We start from the raw sequence: 12,277 nt of genomic DNA, 5'->3' as shown, positions 1-12,277 counted from the left end.
GTAAATACTTAAGTCCAATAACATCCTGTGTTTACTTTCTGCTTCAGTCAGAGGTGATAAAGCTGCTAGTTTTGCTCTTAGTGGGAAAAGTTTGGCTGGCAGCTCTATGATAAATTAAAGCCTGTGGTGCCTGAAATCTGTAGGCTAACAAATTCAAGTTGCACATTTGAGTTTAATGTATTCTGATGAAACCAGAGGCTGAGAGAATCCATGTTTAGGTACAGAATACATTCAGTGTATTCTGTACTTAAACATGGATTCACAGTTTACAACTTTTTTTTGTTTTGTTTTTGGTTACAGCGGCAATATTTTGCCTCCTATGTGATGTGTTGACATGCTGACAATGCCTGTGTGTGTTTGTTTGCAGCGGCATCATACACGGACAGCTCTGATGACGAGACATCTCCTCGTGACAAACAGCAGAAAAACTCCAAGGGCAACGGCGACTTCTGCATCAAAAACATCAAACAGGCCGACTTCGGCCGCAGAGAGATCGAGATAGCTGAGCAAGGTGAACCAGCGGGCAGTAGCTTTAAAAACTGGGAACTGAGCTAAATACCAAACTGCTGTTATGACCACCATTTAAAATCAAACTCAATGTATTTCATTGACATTACTCTCTAATTACCTAGCAGAGAGCCTCGCTCATCGAGCTACTCCACCGCACGAGGCGATGGATTAGTTTTGAAGTATTAGGAGGATTAAATGATGGGAATTCCTTAATCATCCAGATCAATCCTGTATATCCACTTATGTGTATTTGTGTGTATGTGTGTGTTTCCTTTTCTTTCAGAGATGCCAGCACTGATGGCTCTGAGGAAGCGAGCCCAGGGGGAAAAACCCCTCGCTGGTGCCAAGATTGTGGGCTGCACCCACATCACTGCCCAGACTGCTGTAAGTAGTAGCAGTGCAAAACACTCACACACACTTGTTTATTTTTCTCTTCTGCCACGACGAAAACTCAAACTTGACCCTCGTCTTCTCCCAAGGTGCTGATGGAGACTCTGTCAGCTCTGGGCGCTCAGTGCAGATGGGCAGCATGCAACATCTACTCCACCCAGAATGAGGTGGCAGCTGCCCTGGCAGAGGGAGGTGAGGCTCAGTGTTCCCATGTGGTGACACCTGACCTTTTCTTCTCTCTTTTTTGCTGCCTAAAATATTAATGCGCTCGCTTTTCCCTTCATGGTCACATCCATTGTTATTCATACACTCGTATGCAATATGTATTCAACGCTTCCTCTCTTTGTAGGTTTCAGTGTATTTGCGTGGAAGGGAGAATCAGAGGACGACTTCTGGTGGTGCATCGACCGCTGTGTCAATGTGGAAGGCTGGCAGCCCAACATGGTAGCACACCTACATATCTAAATAAAGCTTATTACAGAAAAGTTGCCTCTGTGGTTTTTACATCAAACATCAATCATTGGTAGGCCATTCATCTGTTGTGTAGTAGGTTTTTAAATGTATTTTTACGTGATGATTGTCTACCACTGTGGCTAGAAGTGAAGAAAGGGGCATTCATTATATCAGATAATTTGTTCTGCATATTCAAACATAGAAAACTTATCTTTCTGATTTCTCGTCAGATCTTGGATGACGGTGGTGACCTGACTCACTGGATTTATAAAAAATATCCCAGCATGTTCAAGAAGATCAAGGGCATAGTAGAGGAGAGCGTTACTGGTGTGCACAGGTAGGACGTGGTGTCTTTTTAGTTTAGTTTTTGTTTTTGTGTGTGTGTGTGTGTGTGTCATAAACGTCGATTGATCCGTTCTGATTCAACACACGAGATCCCTTTATGGTCCACTGGTTGTCCGTTCTGTATGTGTACTGAAGTCAAATCAGGTGTTTGTACATGTTGTGGGGAGATGTGATTCTGACCAATTCACACAACGTTTAAGCCGACTTGGAGCAAGGAGTGTTCGGTCACACACAGGAGTACCATAGCCTGAGAGTGTCTGCACGTTTTCCTGAGTGGATTGAGAGGAAAACCGTCCAGCTTGTAGAGCAGGACGGTTTGAGAGCCTGCACCTCTCTCTGTTACTAAGGAAATATAGAAATGAAGACATCAATAGAATCGTATTCATCAGTTCCCCTTATTAATTCTGGGTCAGTCTCTGAGTTTGGAAAAGGAGGCCTGCACAGGTTTTCAGAGTCGATGGTTGACATTAGAAAAAAAGGCTTGCATTTGTTTTGCACGTGCAAACACTCCCTGTTTAGCCAAAATAGGGTTGATCCCAAAAAACTGGATTCAGAGGAATTGATGAGGTTTTTGATTTTAGCTCGTTTTCACGGGAGAATGTTGTGCAAGAAGCCTTCCTTGCATCTTTGTTGCATGCAAAGACTCCCCATCTGTCGGTGGGCTTCTCTGCGCCAGCAGCCGCAGCAGCAGGTTGCCCTGGGTTCTGGCTTCAGCTTCACCGGGGAAAGGATGGTGCCTGCAGGCACTATAGTCGTCCTATAGAGAGAGAAAAAACGTCCGAACAACCTGCTCTCACTAGTTTGGCATGCTGGGGTTTTGTGCTTACATGTGGTCTGTGTGATAATATTTAATGCTGATCTTGTTTGTTTGGTGTTTTGTTTTTTAAATCACAGCTATGAGAAATATGCATTCATGCTGTGTAAGCATGAATGCGCTAACCAGCTAGCCCATTATTAGTGCAGTCGTCTTGGAGATGCATGTCAATGAATTTTAGGGCTGAGCTTGTGATTGAGCCCCAGTGGGAGGGGGTTATTTGTTTAGATGAGGAGTACAGCATCTACCTCCAGATGAATGAGACATTCCACCTTTAGGTAGATAAAACCAGGTGCTGTAAATGTGTCTGTTAATGTGCTGGTTTGTGTATTTATTTCTCACTGAAGAAGTGTTTACATAATCTGTGGTGTGCCAACATCACCATCTAGTGGTGAATATGTTCTCCACTGTATATTTGTGGCATGGTAGCAAAATTTCAACTTCATTTGCGCAAATAGAAACACATCAGTTAAATCTAAATGATAAAACAAATCCTTTCAAAGATTTAAGCAGCAGCTTCTCCTGTCAGGATTAATTTGCCACCTTTCTTCCAGTCATTGAATTAAGAGACATGATTGTATTCTGATGTAAAGTTTAAATGTTTTTGGTGTGTGTTTGTGTGTGCAGGTTATATCAGCTGTCCAAGGCCGGGAAACTCTGCGTTCCAGCCATGAATGTCAACGATTCAGTCACCAAGCAGAAATTTGACAACCTGTACTGCTGCAGAGAGTCCATCTTAGACGGGTAGGAAATGCTCTCCTGTTGAACCTTGTTAGAATTATAAAACAGGCCAAGTTTTTTGTTTCTAATAACATGCATTGCTGCAAGGTGTATACACCCGCATCCAGTCTGCTCCAAACAGTGTGAATAAATATTGGGTCGCCTGTGTGTTATAACAGTGTTTCTGTCCTCAGCCTGAAGAGGACTACTGACGTCATGTTTGGAGGCAAACAGGTGGTGGTGTGTGGATATGGAGAGGTAAGGCCACCGTCCTCGTCACGCACCTTTCTTGTTCACACAGTGATGCAAACACTGAAGCCTTGTCCTGTCTCCTGTGAGTTCGCTTATGCACATGAACAGATTTCAATGTAGCACGACAAGTTAGATAATTGTTGTTGGCCTTTTTGAGGCATCTAAGTAAGGATGGGGTTTTGCTAAGGCCGTGGCAATTAAATTTGTAAAAGGCTGGCTTGAACTTGATTAATACAGAACAAGCCACCAGAGAGTTTTGTGCTAATAGAACATCCAAGTGATGGTAGCAGAGGCCAGCTGCTGTGGATTTTTTTTTTTTTTTAAAAAGTACATAAATTTCTTTAAACCTTTTCTTTCTTTCTTTCTTTCTTTCTTTCTTTTTTTTTTTTTCTTTTTCTTTGCTTTGGGTTTAAATTAAAACCTAACGGGGCTAATGTGTCAGTGTACAGTAGGAGGTCTTTTCTTTGAACCCAAGTGCTTAACTTACTGAGACACGATTGAATGAATTCTAAGTGCGCCTTGTGGTCAACGCTGTGTACCATAGTTGCTATTAAACTGGAACACGCTTCAAAACATAGCCCTTAGTTTTGACCTTTTTGTGTGTAACAGAGGACTTCGAGTAAAATTAAAATGTATGAGGTTTTAAAATGGTAAAAAGATTACTTCAAATTACTCCTATGTTAGTGCTTTGTCGTGGCGTAAGTAATCTGTCCTCTTCAGAGGATTTGGGGTCAAATTGTGGCCTGCATACTGACAAATGCAACCCAGTCAAGTAGGACGTACTGGTATTTATTTAATATAATATATTACTACTGAGTCACACTAAATGGACAGCAGTGCTACAAAATAGGTGGTTTGATCCTTGTTGCTTCCACGTGGCTCCTATTGTGTGACTGGTTGATTAAGAAACACGTCGTTTTCAGTTCTTTTTCTAAATAGTGAAATAGTGTGCACACTTAACACACTACATTCACTCAAACAGAAGCATCATGGACAGTTTCTGCATGTGATATGGGTTTATGTCCTTTGTGTTAACTCCATTTGTACTTTTTTTCTCTCCTCAGGTTGGAAAAGGCTGCTGCGCTGCCCTCAAAGCAATGGGCTCCATCGTCTACGTCACAGAGATCGACCCCATCTGTGCCTTGCAGGCCTGGTGAGACTTCTTCAGCTCTTGTTCTTCCTTTGTTGCCGTTGATGCTGCATTCATCTTACACACTTTCTTTAACCAACCGTAGCATGGACGGCTTCAGGCTGGTGAAACTCACCGAAGTCATCAGACAAGTGGATATCGTCATTACCTGCACAGGTTGGTTCAGCCGCTGTCCTTATCTGACAAGAAGAAACACAATGCAAAGAGAAATCCAGCTTAGATGTTGCATGTTAGGAGGATACAAAACATAAAGCAGTCCCTGGTATCATTCATTCAGGGTGCCTAAACGGATAATAAGTCCTTGTAATCAGTCCGCAGCAGCTACTAATAAAGTTCTTAACTCAGCAGCCAGCAAGTTGAGCGCTTGAAGCAGAGAATTACTCGCCCTCTCGGCTTCATTAGTCGGTGCTGCTGGCAGGCGAGCTGCAGAGGTCTGTCCTTAGGTGGAAATGGCAAAGATAACAGCAAAGATAATAAAAGGATTTGTGGCCTCAATAAAGTTCAAGAGTGCTGTGAAATAAAAGAAACAAATATATTAAAACACGCTGTCATAACTCTTATCTCACACATACACACAGCAGTCTCTTTGTTTGGTTTTTATTCACCTCTATCACGTCTGTTTTTTATTGCTTAGTAAAAGATTTTAGCTTGTTTTGATCTAAATAGATAAATACAAAACCATTTAAAATGCTCTATGTAGACAGGTGAGACTCTAAACTAAATTACATTCCCTAATTAACTTTGTTCAAGTCGTGCGATAAGTAATTAAATCATGAGCGATAAGGGCAATCCTCCTTCTTTTCCCCCCAGTACATAGATTTCAGAAAACCTGTTCAGTCCCTTTACAGCGTCGTATTTGATTAAAACCTCACGTACAGCCGAGCCTCTTTCCTTCCTCTGGAGATTTTTGCTTCCTCAACGTTTCTCTCTGTTCTTTGTGTCCTCTCCCCTCATCAGGCAATAAGAACGTTGTGGTGAGAGAGAACCTCGACCGCATGAAGAACGGCTGCATCGTCTGCAACATGGGACATTCCAACACTGAGATCGATGTGGTCAGTTGCCAGTTTGCACGAGGTCTAAATTGTAGTCATCTCATCAGATTTAGGCGTGTTAAAACACTGCCACTAGTTATCATTTTGGAAGACTGAACTACTCGATCGAGACTGTAAAAGATTTCTGCTCCCCTGTTAAATGTCCTCACGTCTGTAAAGCTTGACCTGGGGCAGTGATTGCTCATTGTTGTCATGGTAGCAGTAGACGTCAGTAAAAGGTCTGATCTATAACCTGCTGTTACACTCAGAAATAAACAAGACTGACAGATGGATAGTTAGTTTCCTAGAAAAACAGGAAAAATATGGAGCTGCCACTAGCCTTTCTTTGGTTACGTAATGCAAAAACTAGCAGACCTTTACAAGCTTTCAAACCATAAAGATTGTTAAGCTTTTATCCAGGGCAGCCATGAATCTTTGTCTTTGAAATACACATTTACCAATAAAAAAAACCCATAAAAATAAATCATTAAGTATCACCAGTCACATGCATGCAAGAACTTGCACCACACAGTGTAACTATCTTTGACCCATGTACACAATGAAATCAACCTGTGCAGCTGCATGTTTAAGATATTTGCTTCAGTACAAAAGGCTGTACCAGCAGAACACTTCAGAAAGACGCTTAATCATCTTCATATACAGAGATGAGCGGTTTAGGCTAATGTTAACAACAAATAGTGGATGGATGTCACATGTGCAGCTTTCTTTTTTACTTCCTTAATGTTCCAATGATGCTTTAAGCCTGTTTGAGTGTGTAGCAGCAAAACGAGATTAATTTGTTGCCTTAACCTTAAGTTATTATAAGTTTCCCTGTTGTTTACGGAATCTTTTCAGGTCATTCATTTAGAGTTTACAGTACACTTGTGGAAATTGTGAAGATAAAAATCAAGAGGCTAGCCAGTCTGTGCGATAAGTCTGCTGGAATGGAAAGATAAGTTTAATGAGAGATGGCTGGACGTGGCGTTAACAAGAAACTTTTATTTCCTTTTTTCATTTTGACTTATTGTTCATTTCAACCAGTTAACACAAAAATCATATTTTCATATTTATTATGGGTGTGCTTTAAACATTCCAATCTACACCTCATATAAAATGATAATAAAGGTCTCAAAATGTCTTGTGAAACTTTTGTACTTGCAGACACCGGATGCACACTTTACCACTACTGTTAGTACCTTTATCAGTCTGTAACAGGCTAATAAAGCTTTCTGGTCATTAAAGATTGTACAGAAGTGTTTAGAAATGGGAACAAAGGGCAACGTGAGGATGTTTCAAAATCAGTAATAACAATGGGTGATGGACAAAGGAAATGGTTCATATGAAAGGAAGCTCTGAGTCACTCCAGTCCTGGAAATGAAGCGTGCTCAGTCAACATATGACTCGTGATGAGATGTCATAGAGCAAACAGCCAAATACAAATAACCGATGATGTCGTTTCTTCCTTATAGGCAAGTCTGCGGACTCCTGAACTCACCTGGGAGAGAGTGCGCTCTCAGGTGGACCACGTAATCTGGCCTGATGGAAAGAGGATAGTCTTGCTGGCAGAGGTAAACACACCCAGCCACGCGTCTTCCTTCTAATCCTGGTGTCTAATTGGCATCAGTTCAGTCCGGGGTACAACAACAGGCAACTAGACATTTTTGGTGTGATGATGTTGATAATATGTCCATATTTAAATAAATGGTTGCCATAAAGTGATTCATGGTGCTGCGATACAAAAACAGAATGTAAAATCCTAGAAGAAAACTTTTACTTTATTTAGAGAGCTGGATATTCCACTTTTCATTCTTTCATTCTCTTAAGCACCTCTTTGTGTAACTGGAAGTCAGGAGTACTTTTGTAAGACAGAGAACCCCTAGCTAGTGCTGTTCTGCATTACTTTGTATGTAGACTGTAACTGGCAGGCAAACAGCCACTCAAACAGAGCAGTACATAATGCATTAATGTTAGCAGGCAAAATAATCGAATAACGTGTCCAAATTTATGCCTAAAACACCAAGTTGTCTGTGTTCAGACAGCAGAACCTTGTGAATGCTTTCTTCTGCGTTGATACCACAAATATCCCCGTATGGTTTGTCATCAGAGTCACAAACTGTATTGGGTTTATGGCCATTTAAAGAGCACTTTGTAAAATGGGCCCACTGCCATGACAATGTTTAAGAAAATAATTTTAAAGGATTAAATACAGTAGACGTTTACACAGACGATGTTTAACCACATCCGTTAAATTATCTTCAAGTTCGACTGCTTTCAGGGCGTATTCTTGCTTTTAGGCGAGTTTATTCATCCTATTTTCTCCTCTGATTTAATCACTTTGGAAACCTCTTTGGCAGAGTTATCCTCTCATATTTAATAATTGGTTGATTAATCATCATTTAAAATATTCTTTTGTAATGTAGTGCAAGTTGTTATGGAATAAACACATAAACAGGACACTTACCCTGCAAACTTTTTTGCAACTTTACTTGCAGTAATATGCACACACTCACCCCCTGATCATGAATATTTTAGGATAAGATGAGGTGTGTGTGCGTATGTGACAGAATGAGAGCAGTCCAACAGGGCCAGACAGGCAAACTGCCAGCCTGTCAATGCCTGCCTCTCTGAGGCTGTTTGATCTGCAGAAGTTTTAACCACATCAGTAGATTTGCGCCTCCATCCTCACCTCACCTGCCTCCAGATCACTCTGTTCTGATCCTTAAAATAGAGCAGTGCTCCAAAAATGCCATTCAGTTTAAATATACAAAACAACATCTGATCCTTTAGTATAGCTAACATTTGGATGTTTAAAGTTTATTTAAATTGTGGCTCTGTCCAAAAAAAGGAAGTTATTTTTTTGTTCCCTTTTTGTGTCCCAGTGTAATAATGCACACTCAGGCATTTATGTCATATTTATGAGCATTATTAAGCTGTAAGATGGTTCACAGACAGCTGCTTTATCATGTGAAAATGCACACAGCACTAGCGAGCAGCGTGTGTGTGAACTTCAGTGTGTACAGCAAATTAAACCCCTGTGTGGAGTTTCTGTTCTGCTTTCATCATCCAGCAACAACAGTTGAACGGCAGTCTGTTCCCCTCTCTTCGTGTAGCTTTTCAGTTTCAGAGGGATGGCCACTCGGTGCATAGTTAGCAACATCTGTCTTCATCAGTAAGCTAATGCACAGCAGTTTCATTCATTAACAGGACTGACTGCAGCGTTACACAGCTGATACACAGTCGATTTGTTGAGGGACACCGAGATCTGAGTTTATTGATTCCTTTTCATGATGCCGCCCAAAAGGTACATTTTTACACAAAGGCGCGAGCCTGTATGTGTATTTTTGACTTGTACTCTAACCTTGTGTTGTTGTTTTTGTTTTGTTTTTTCCCTCCTGTCCAGGGTCGTCTGCTGAACCTCAGCTGTTCCACTGTGCCCACTTTCGTTCTCTCAATCACTGCCACCACTCAGGTAAAGCTGTGGATCAATTTGTCTCATTTATATTGTCGCATATGTTTGGCTTGTTACACTTTGCATTGCTGCATTTGTGTGTGTGGATCTGTCCAGGCACTGGCACTGATAGAGCTCTACAATGCCCCTGAAGGACGGTACAAACAGGATGTTTACCTGCTGCCCAAGAAGATGGGTAAGAGTACCATCATTTCTGGATGTGTTAAAGTAGTGGATGTTTGTATTAAACATTTCAAATAACGACTTCGGTATTCAAGTAATTTCAGTCAGGCTCTTAGGTTTTAGGCAAAAGCTCCACCAACTTGTTGTTCAAACCTTCTGTCTTCAAGGGGATGATGAAGATGAACTGCGGGGCTGTGCCTAACCCCAGTGTGAGATAAATACGAATTATTTTGGACTTTATCATAGTAGTTTTTTATGATTTAGAGTCCACTTTGATATCAGAACACATAAAAACCTCTTGTGTAACAAATACCATCTACGTGGATGTACAGGATGTGATTACAGCATGTTAGAAGCCCTGCAGACAGACTACATTTATCTCTGCAGACAGACTCATCTGTTCAGTCCAGAGTCGTCTCCCCGGATAGCAAATCACTCACAGCAGAGTGAATCCTGTGTATCTGTAGACACATGTGTGCATGTCTGCCGCTTGTCACATCTCTGAGCCGTCTCTCAGAGGCTGAGAGCAGAGCGCACATATCGTAAAGAGAAAAACAAGGAGAAGAATGTAGGTCGGTCTGTAAGCAACTGCCACTGTTATCACAACACACACTGACACAGAGGTGGGAGAGGGCCGGGTTCGGATAAGGAAGAGAAGAATGCAGTCAGAGAAAGGGAAAAAGGAAGACGGTTATCACTGCAGAAGAAAACAGCTGGGAAATCCTGCTACTTCCTGTTCTCATTTAAATGATTAATCAAACATGGACGCCTGGTGAATGTAAGCACGTTCTCTCGCTCTTGCCCTTCAGATGAGTATGTGGCCAGCCTGCATCTCCCAACATTTGATGCGCATCTTACAGAGCTGAGCGACGAGCAGGCCAAGTACCTGGGCTTAAACAAGAACGGGCCCTTTAAGCCAAATTACTATAGGTAAGCAAACACCTCAGCGCACTTGCACTGTTTTGAGTGGCTGACATATAATCCCGTAATTCAAATAATGATCCCGTGTGTATGTACTTGTTATTAAATTGACATAGTGTACCACACCCTCTTATTAAAGCTAAATCCTTTCAAAGACCCTGTTGAATACTGGTGGGTTTAGCTTTCTAATCAGCCTTTTCACCAAGCGACTTTAGGTCTGAATGTTAATGAGCTACAGCAGCCACCAGGTATCGCACCACTATAGCCATGCTTTGTTTTGAGCAAGAGGTTGGTTATCTTGGGAGATTAATACATGCAGGTGTTTTGTCTACCAGCTCCATATAGACTCAGAACCTAAACTTCTGTGTCGCGCTTACTGTTCAGGTCATGGTCCATTTCAACGTAAACACAAATTTGCAAGTAAAGAGCAGCGTCGCTGGACTGATGCTGTGCAGTAGTGATGTGTGATACGGTATCCGCCCAATGCGACGAAAATGCAGAGCCAGTATTCCTGATACAAAGTAAAGATACTGGTATTTTTGACTTATAATGGGATCTTATGTTGAGGATAGCTGTGTGACATTAATAAGAGATGAATCATCATCATGACTGAAACATTTTGTTCACTGGATCTGTCTGAAGGCATTTCTTCCTCCTCATTGTTTCTTTTGCTGCTCATTCCAGGAAGAAGCTGTTTCTGTTTTGTGATCTTTCATGTATTCAAATAAGTTGGTGGTGTTGCCAAAGTAGAGAATTTCCCTTCAACACGCATCACTGCTTGCAGTGTTTTCATTTACCGCCTACTAAATACAGCAGAGTAGGGAGGAGGGGGCGGAGCCAAGTGTGTTTGTATGGAGTGCATTGGGCTTATAGGAGACAAACAAAAGCATCACTCCTATCCTGGTAGTATTAGCCACTGCTAATACCAGCATTGCTGTGGACGCTATCACAATTTCAGTCGATCCCCCCAAACCCTAACAAGTAGGGCATGGCTAAACTGAAAGAGGAAAATTTAAAGTTGATCTGGATCCGTAATTGAATCCAGGATTATCTAGAAGGAATCTTTACCGTTGAAGGATAAAGTGGCATTTTGCATTTCCTCCCAAGATCAAACCGGAGAGCTTTTGTTTGTTAGGCAAATGTGCAAATTTCAACACTCACATCCCGTCACATCTTCACAAATGTATATCAAATTAAAAGAAGACAAAAAATATGGAGACGTCATTTTAAAGTTTTGAGGATAATAATCCAGATCAAGGGGTTCGATAAATGTAGTTTTGGTGCATGGATGCAGTCTCAGGCTGCTGTGGATGGACATTTGTTAAACCATTAGGTGAGGCCATGGTTACAGCAATGCCTGTCTGTCAGCCTGAAGGAGCTGCTTCACTCGACTCTCCTCGTCTGTGCAGAACTGTAATGAAAAGCATCAGATTAACAACAAAGTTTGGTTTTTAGATATATTTGGGTATATATTATCATTTAAATTTGCATTTGGTTTATCCAAAATGATTTTGATTTCTTCCTTTGACACCTGTACATCAGTTTAACCTGCTTGTTTCCGCCACAGTCAGTTCAGTTGCTCCGACAGCTGCTAACATGTATGTTCTTTGTTTTTAAGGTATTAGCCAAGTGTTGTGGGAAGAAGAACTCCGTGAATCATACAGACTGGTAGCGGAGGACAGGAGGGAGGACAATACACCTGCTTTATATGTAAGGGAGAAGGGGGCGGAGCTCTGAACGAGCCTGCAGGGTGGGGGTGGGGAGGGGCGTGGCTTTCCCTGCTTATGGCAGTCGTTTTATTTATCCCCCGCCTGATAACAGTAATAATAACAATAATAACATTAACTACACCTCGGAGCTGCTCCTGCCATTCACCTCGAGCTAGCTCCCAAACCCCGTCTCCCGCTCACTCGTCATTTCATCATTTCCACCCGGTCCTCTTCAGACGCTCATTTGTATGTAGAGTCGTATGTAAACCTCCATCCTCCCTTCCACGTTGCCAGATCTTTTATCGTTTATCTGTTAAATATGAAATTACTGAAGCTAAAGATATATACTAT

The 12,277-nt window shown here is 41.6% G+C and overlaps 1 protein-coding gene across 3 annotated transcripts in view; it reads left to right on the top strand.

The window, feature by feature from the left end:
- The window catches only part of ahcyl2b (adenosylhomocysteinase like 2b), a 45,823-nt gene extending 33,773 nt beyond the window's left edge, over nt 1-12,050 (top strand). For all 3 annotated transcript variants that reach the window (XM_026146182.2, XM_026146185.2, XM_026146186.2), the window contains exons 3-17: nt 368-511; nt 794-894; nt 990-1,092; nt 1,250-1,344; nt 1,584-1,690; nt 3,140-3,256; nt 3,427-3,490; nt 4,549-4,637; nt 4,720-4,790; nt 5,592-5,686; nt 7,135-7,233; nt 9,066-9,134; nt 9,231-9,309; nt 10,106-10,226; nt 11,836-12,050. In XM_026146182.2, the coding sequence (XP_026001967.1) occupies nt 368-511; nt 794-894; nt 990-1,092; nt 1,250-1,344; nt 1,584-1,690; nt 3,140-3,256; nt 3,427-3,490; nt 4,549-4,637; nt 4,720-4,790; nt 5,592-5,686; nt 7,135-7,233; nt 9,066-9,134; nt 9,231-9,309; nt 10,106-10,226; nt 11,836-11,842 (1,361 nt within the window). In that variant the 3' untranslated portion in view covers nt 11,843-12,050. The remainder of the gene's footprint in view (nt 1-367; nt 512-793; nt 895-989; nt 1,093-1,249; nt 1,345-1,583; nt 1,691-3,139; nt 3,257-3,426; nt 3,491-4,548; nt 4,638-4,719; nt 4,791-5,591; nt 5,687-7,134; nt 7,234-9,065; nt 9,135-9,230; nt 9,310-10,105; nt 10,227-11,835) is intronic.
- The last annotated feature ends 227 nt before the right edge of the window (nt 12,051-12,277 follow it).

The sequence above is a fragment of the Astatotilapia calliptera genome, chromosome 17 (assembly GCF_964374335.1).
Source record: "Astatotilapia calliptera chromosome 17, fAstCal68.1, whole genome shotgun sequence".
Classification (NCBI taxonomy): Eukaryota; Metazoa; Chordata; class Actinopteri; order Cichliformes; family Cichlidae; genus Astatotilapia; species Astatotilapia calliptera.
This window is presented reverse-complemented; position numbering and strand designations above follow the sequence as displayed.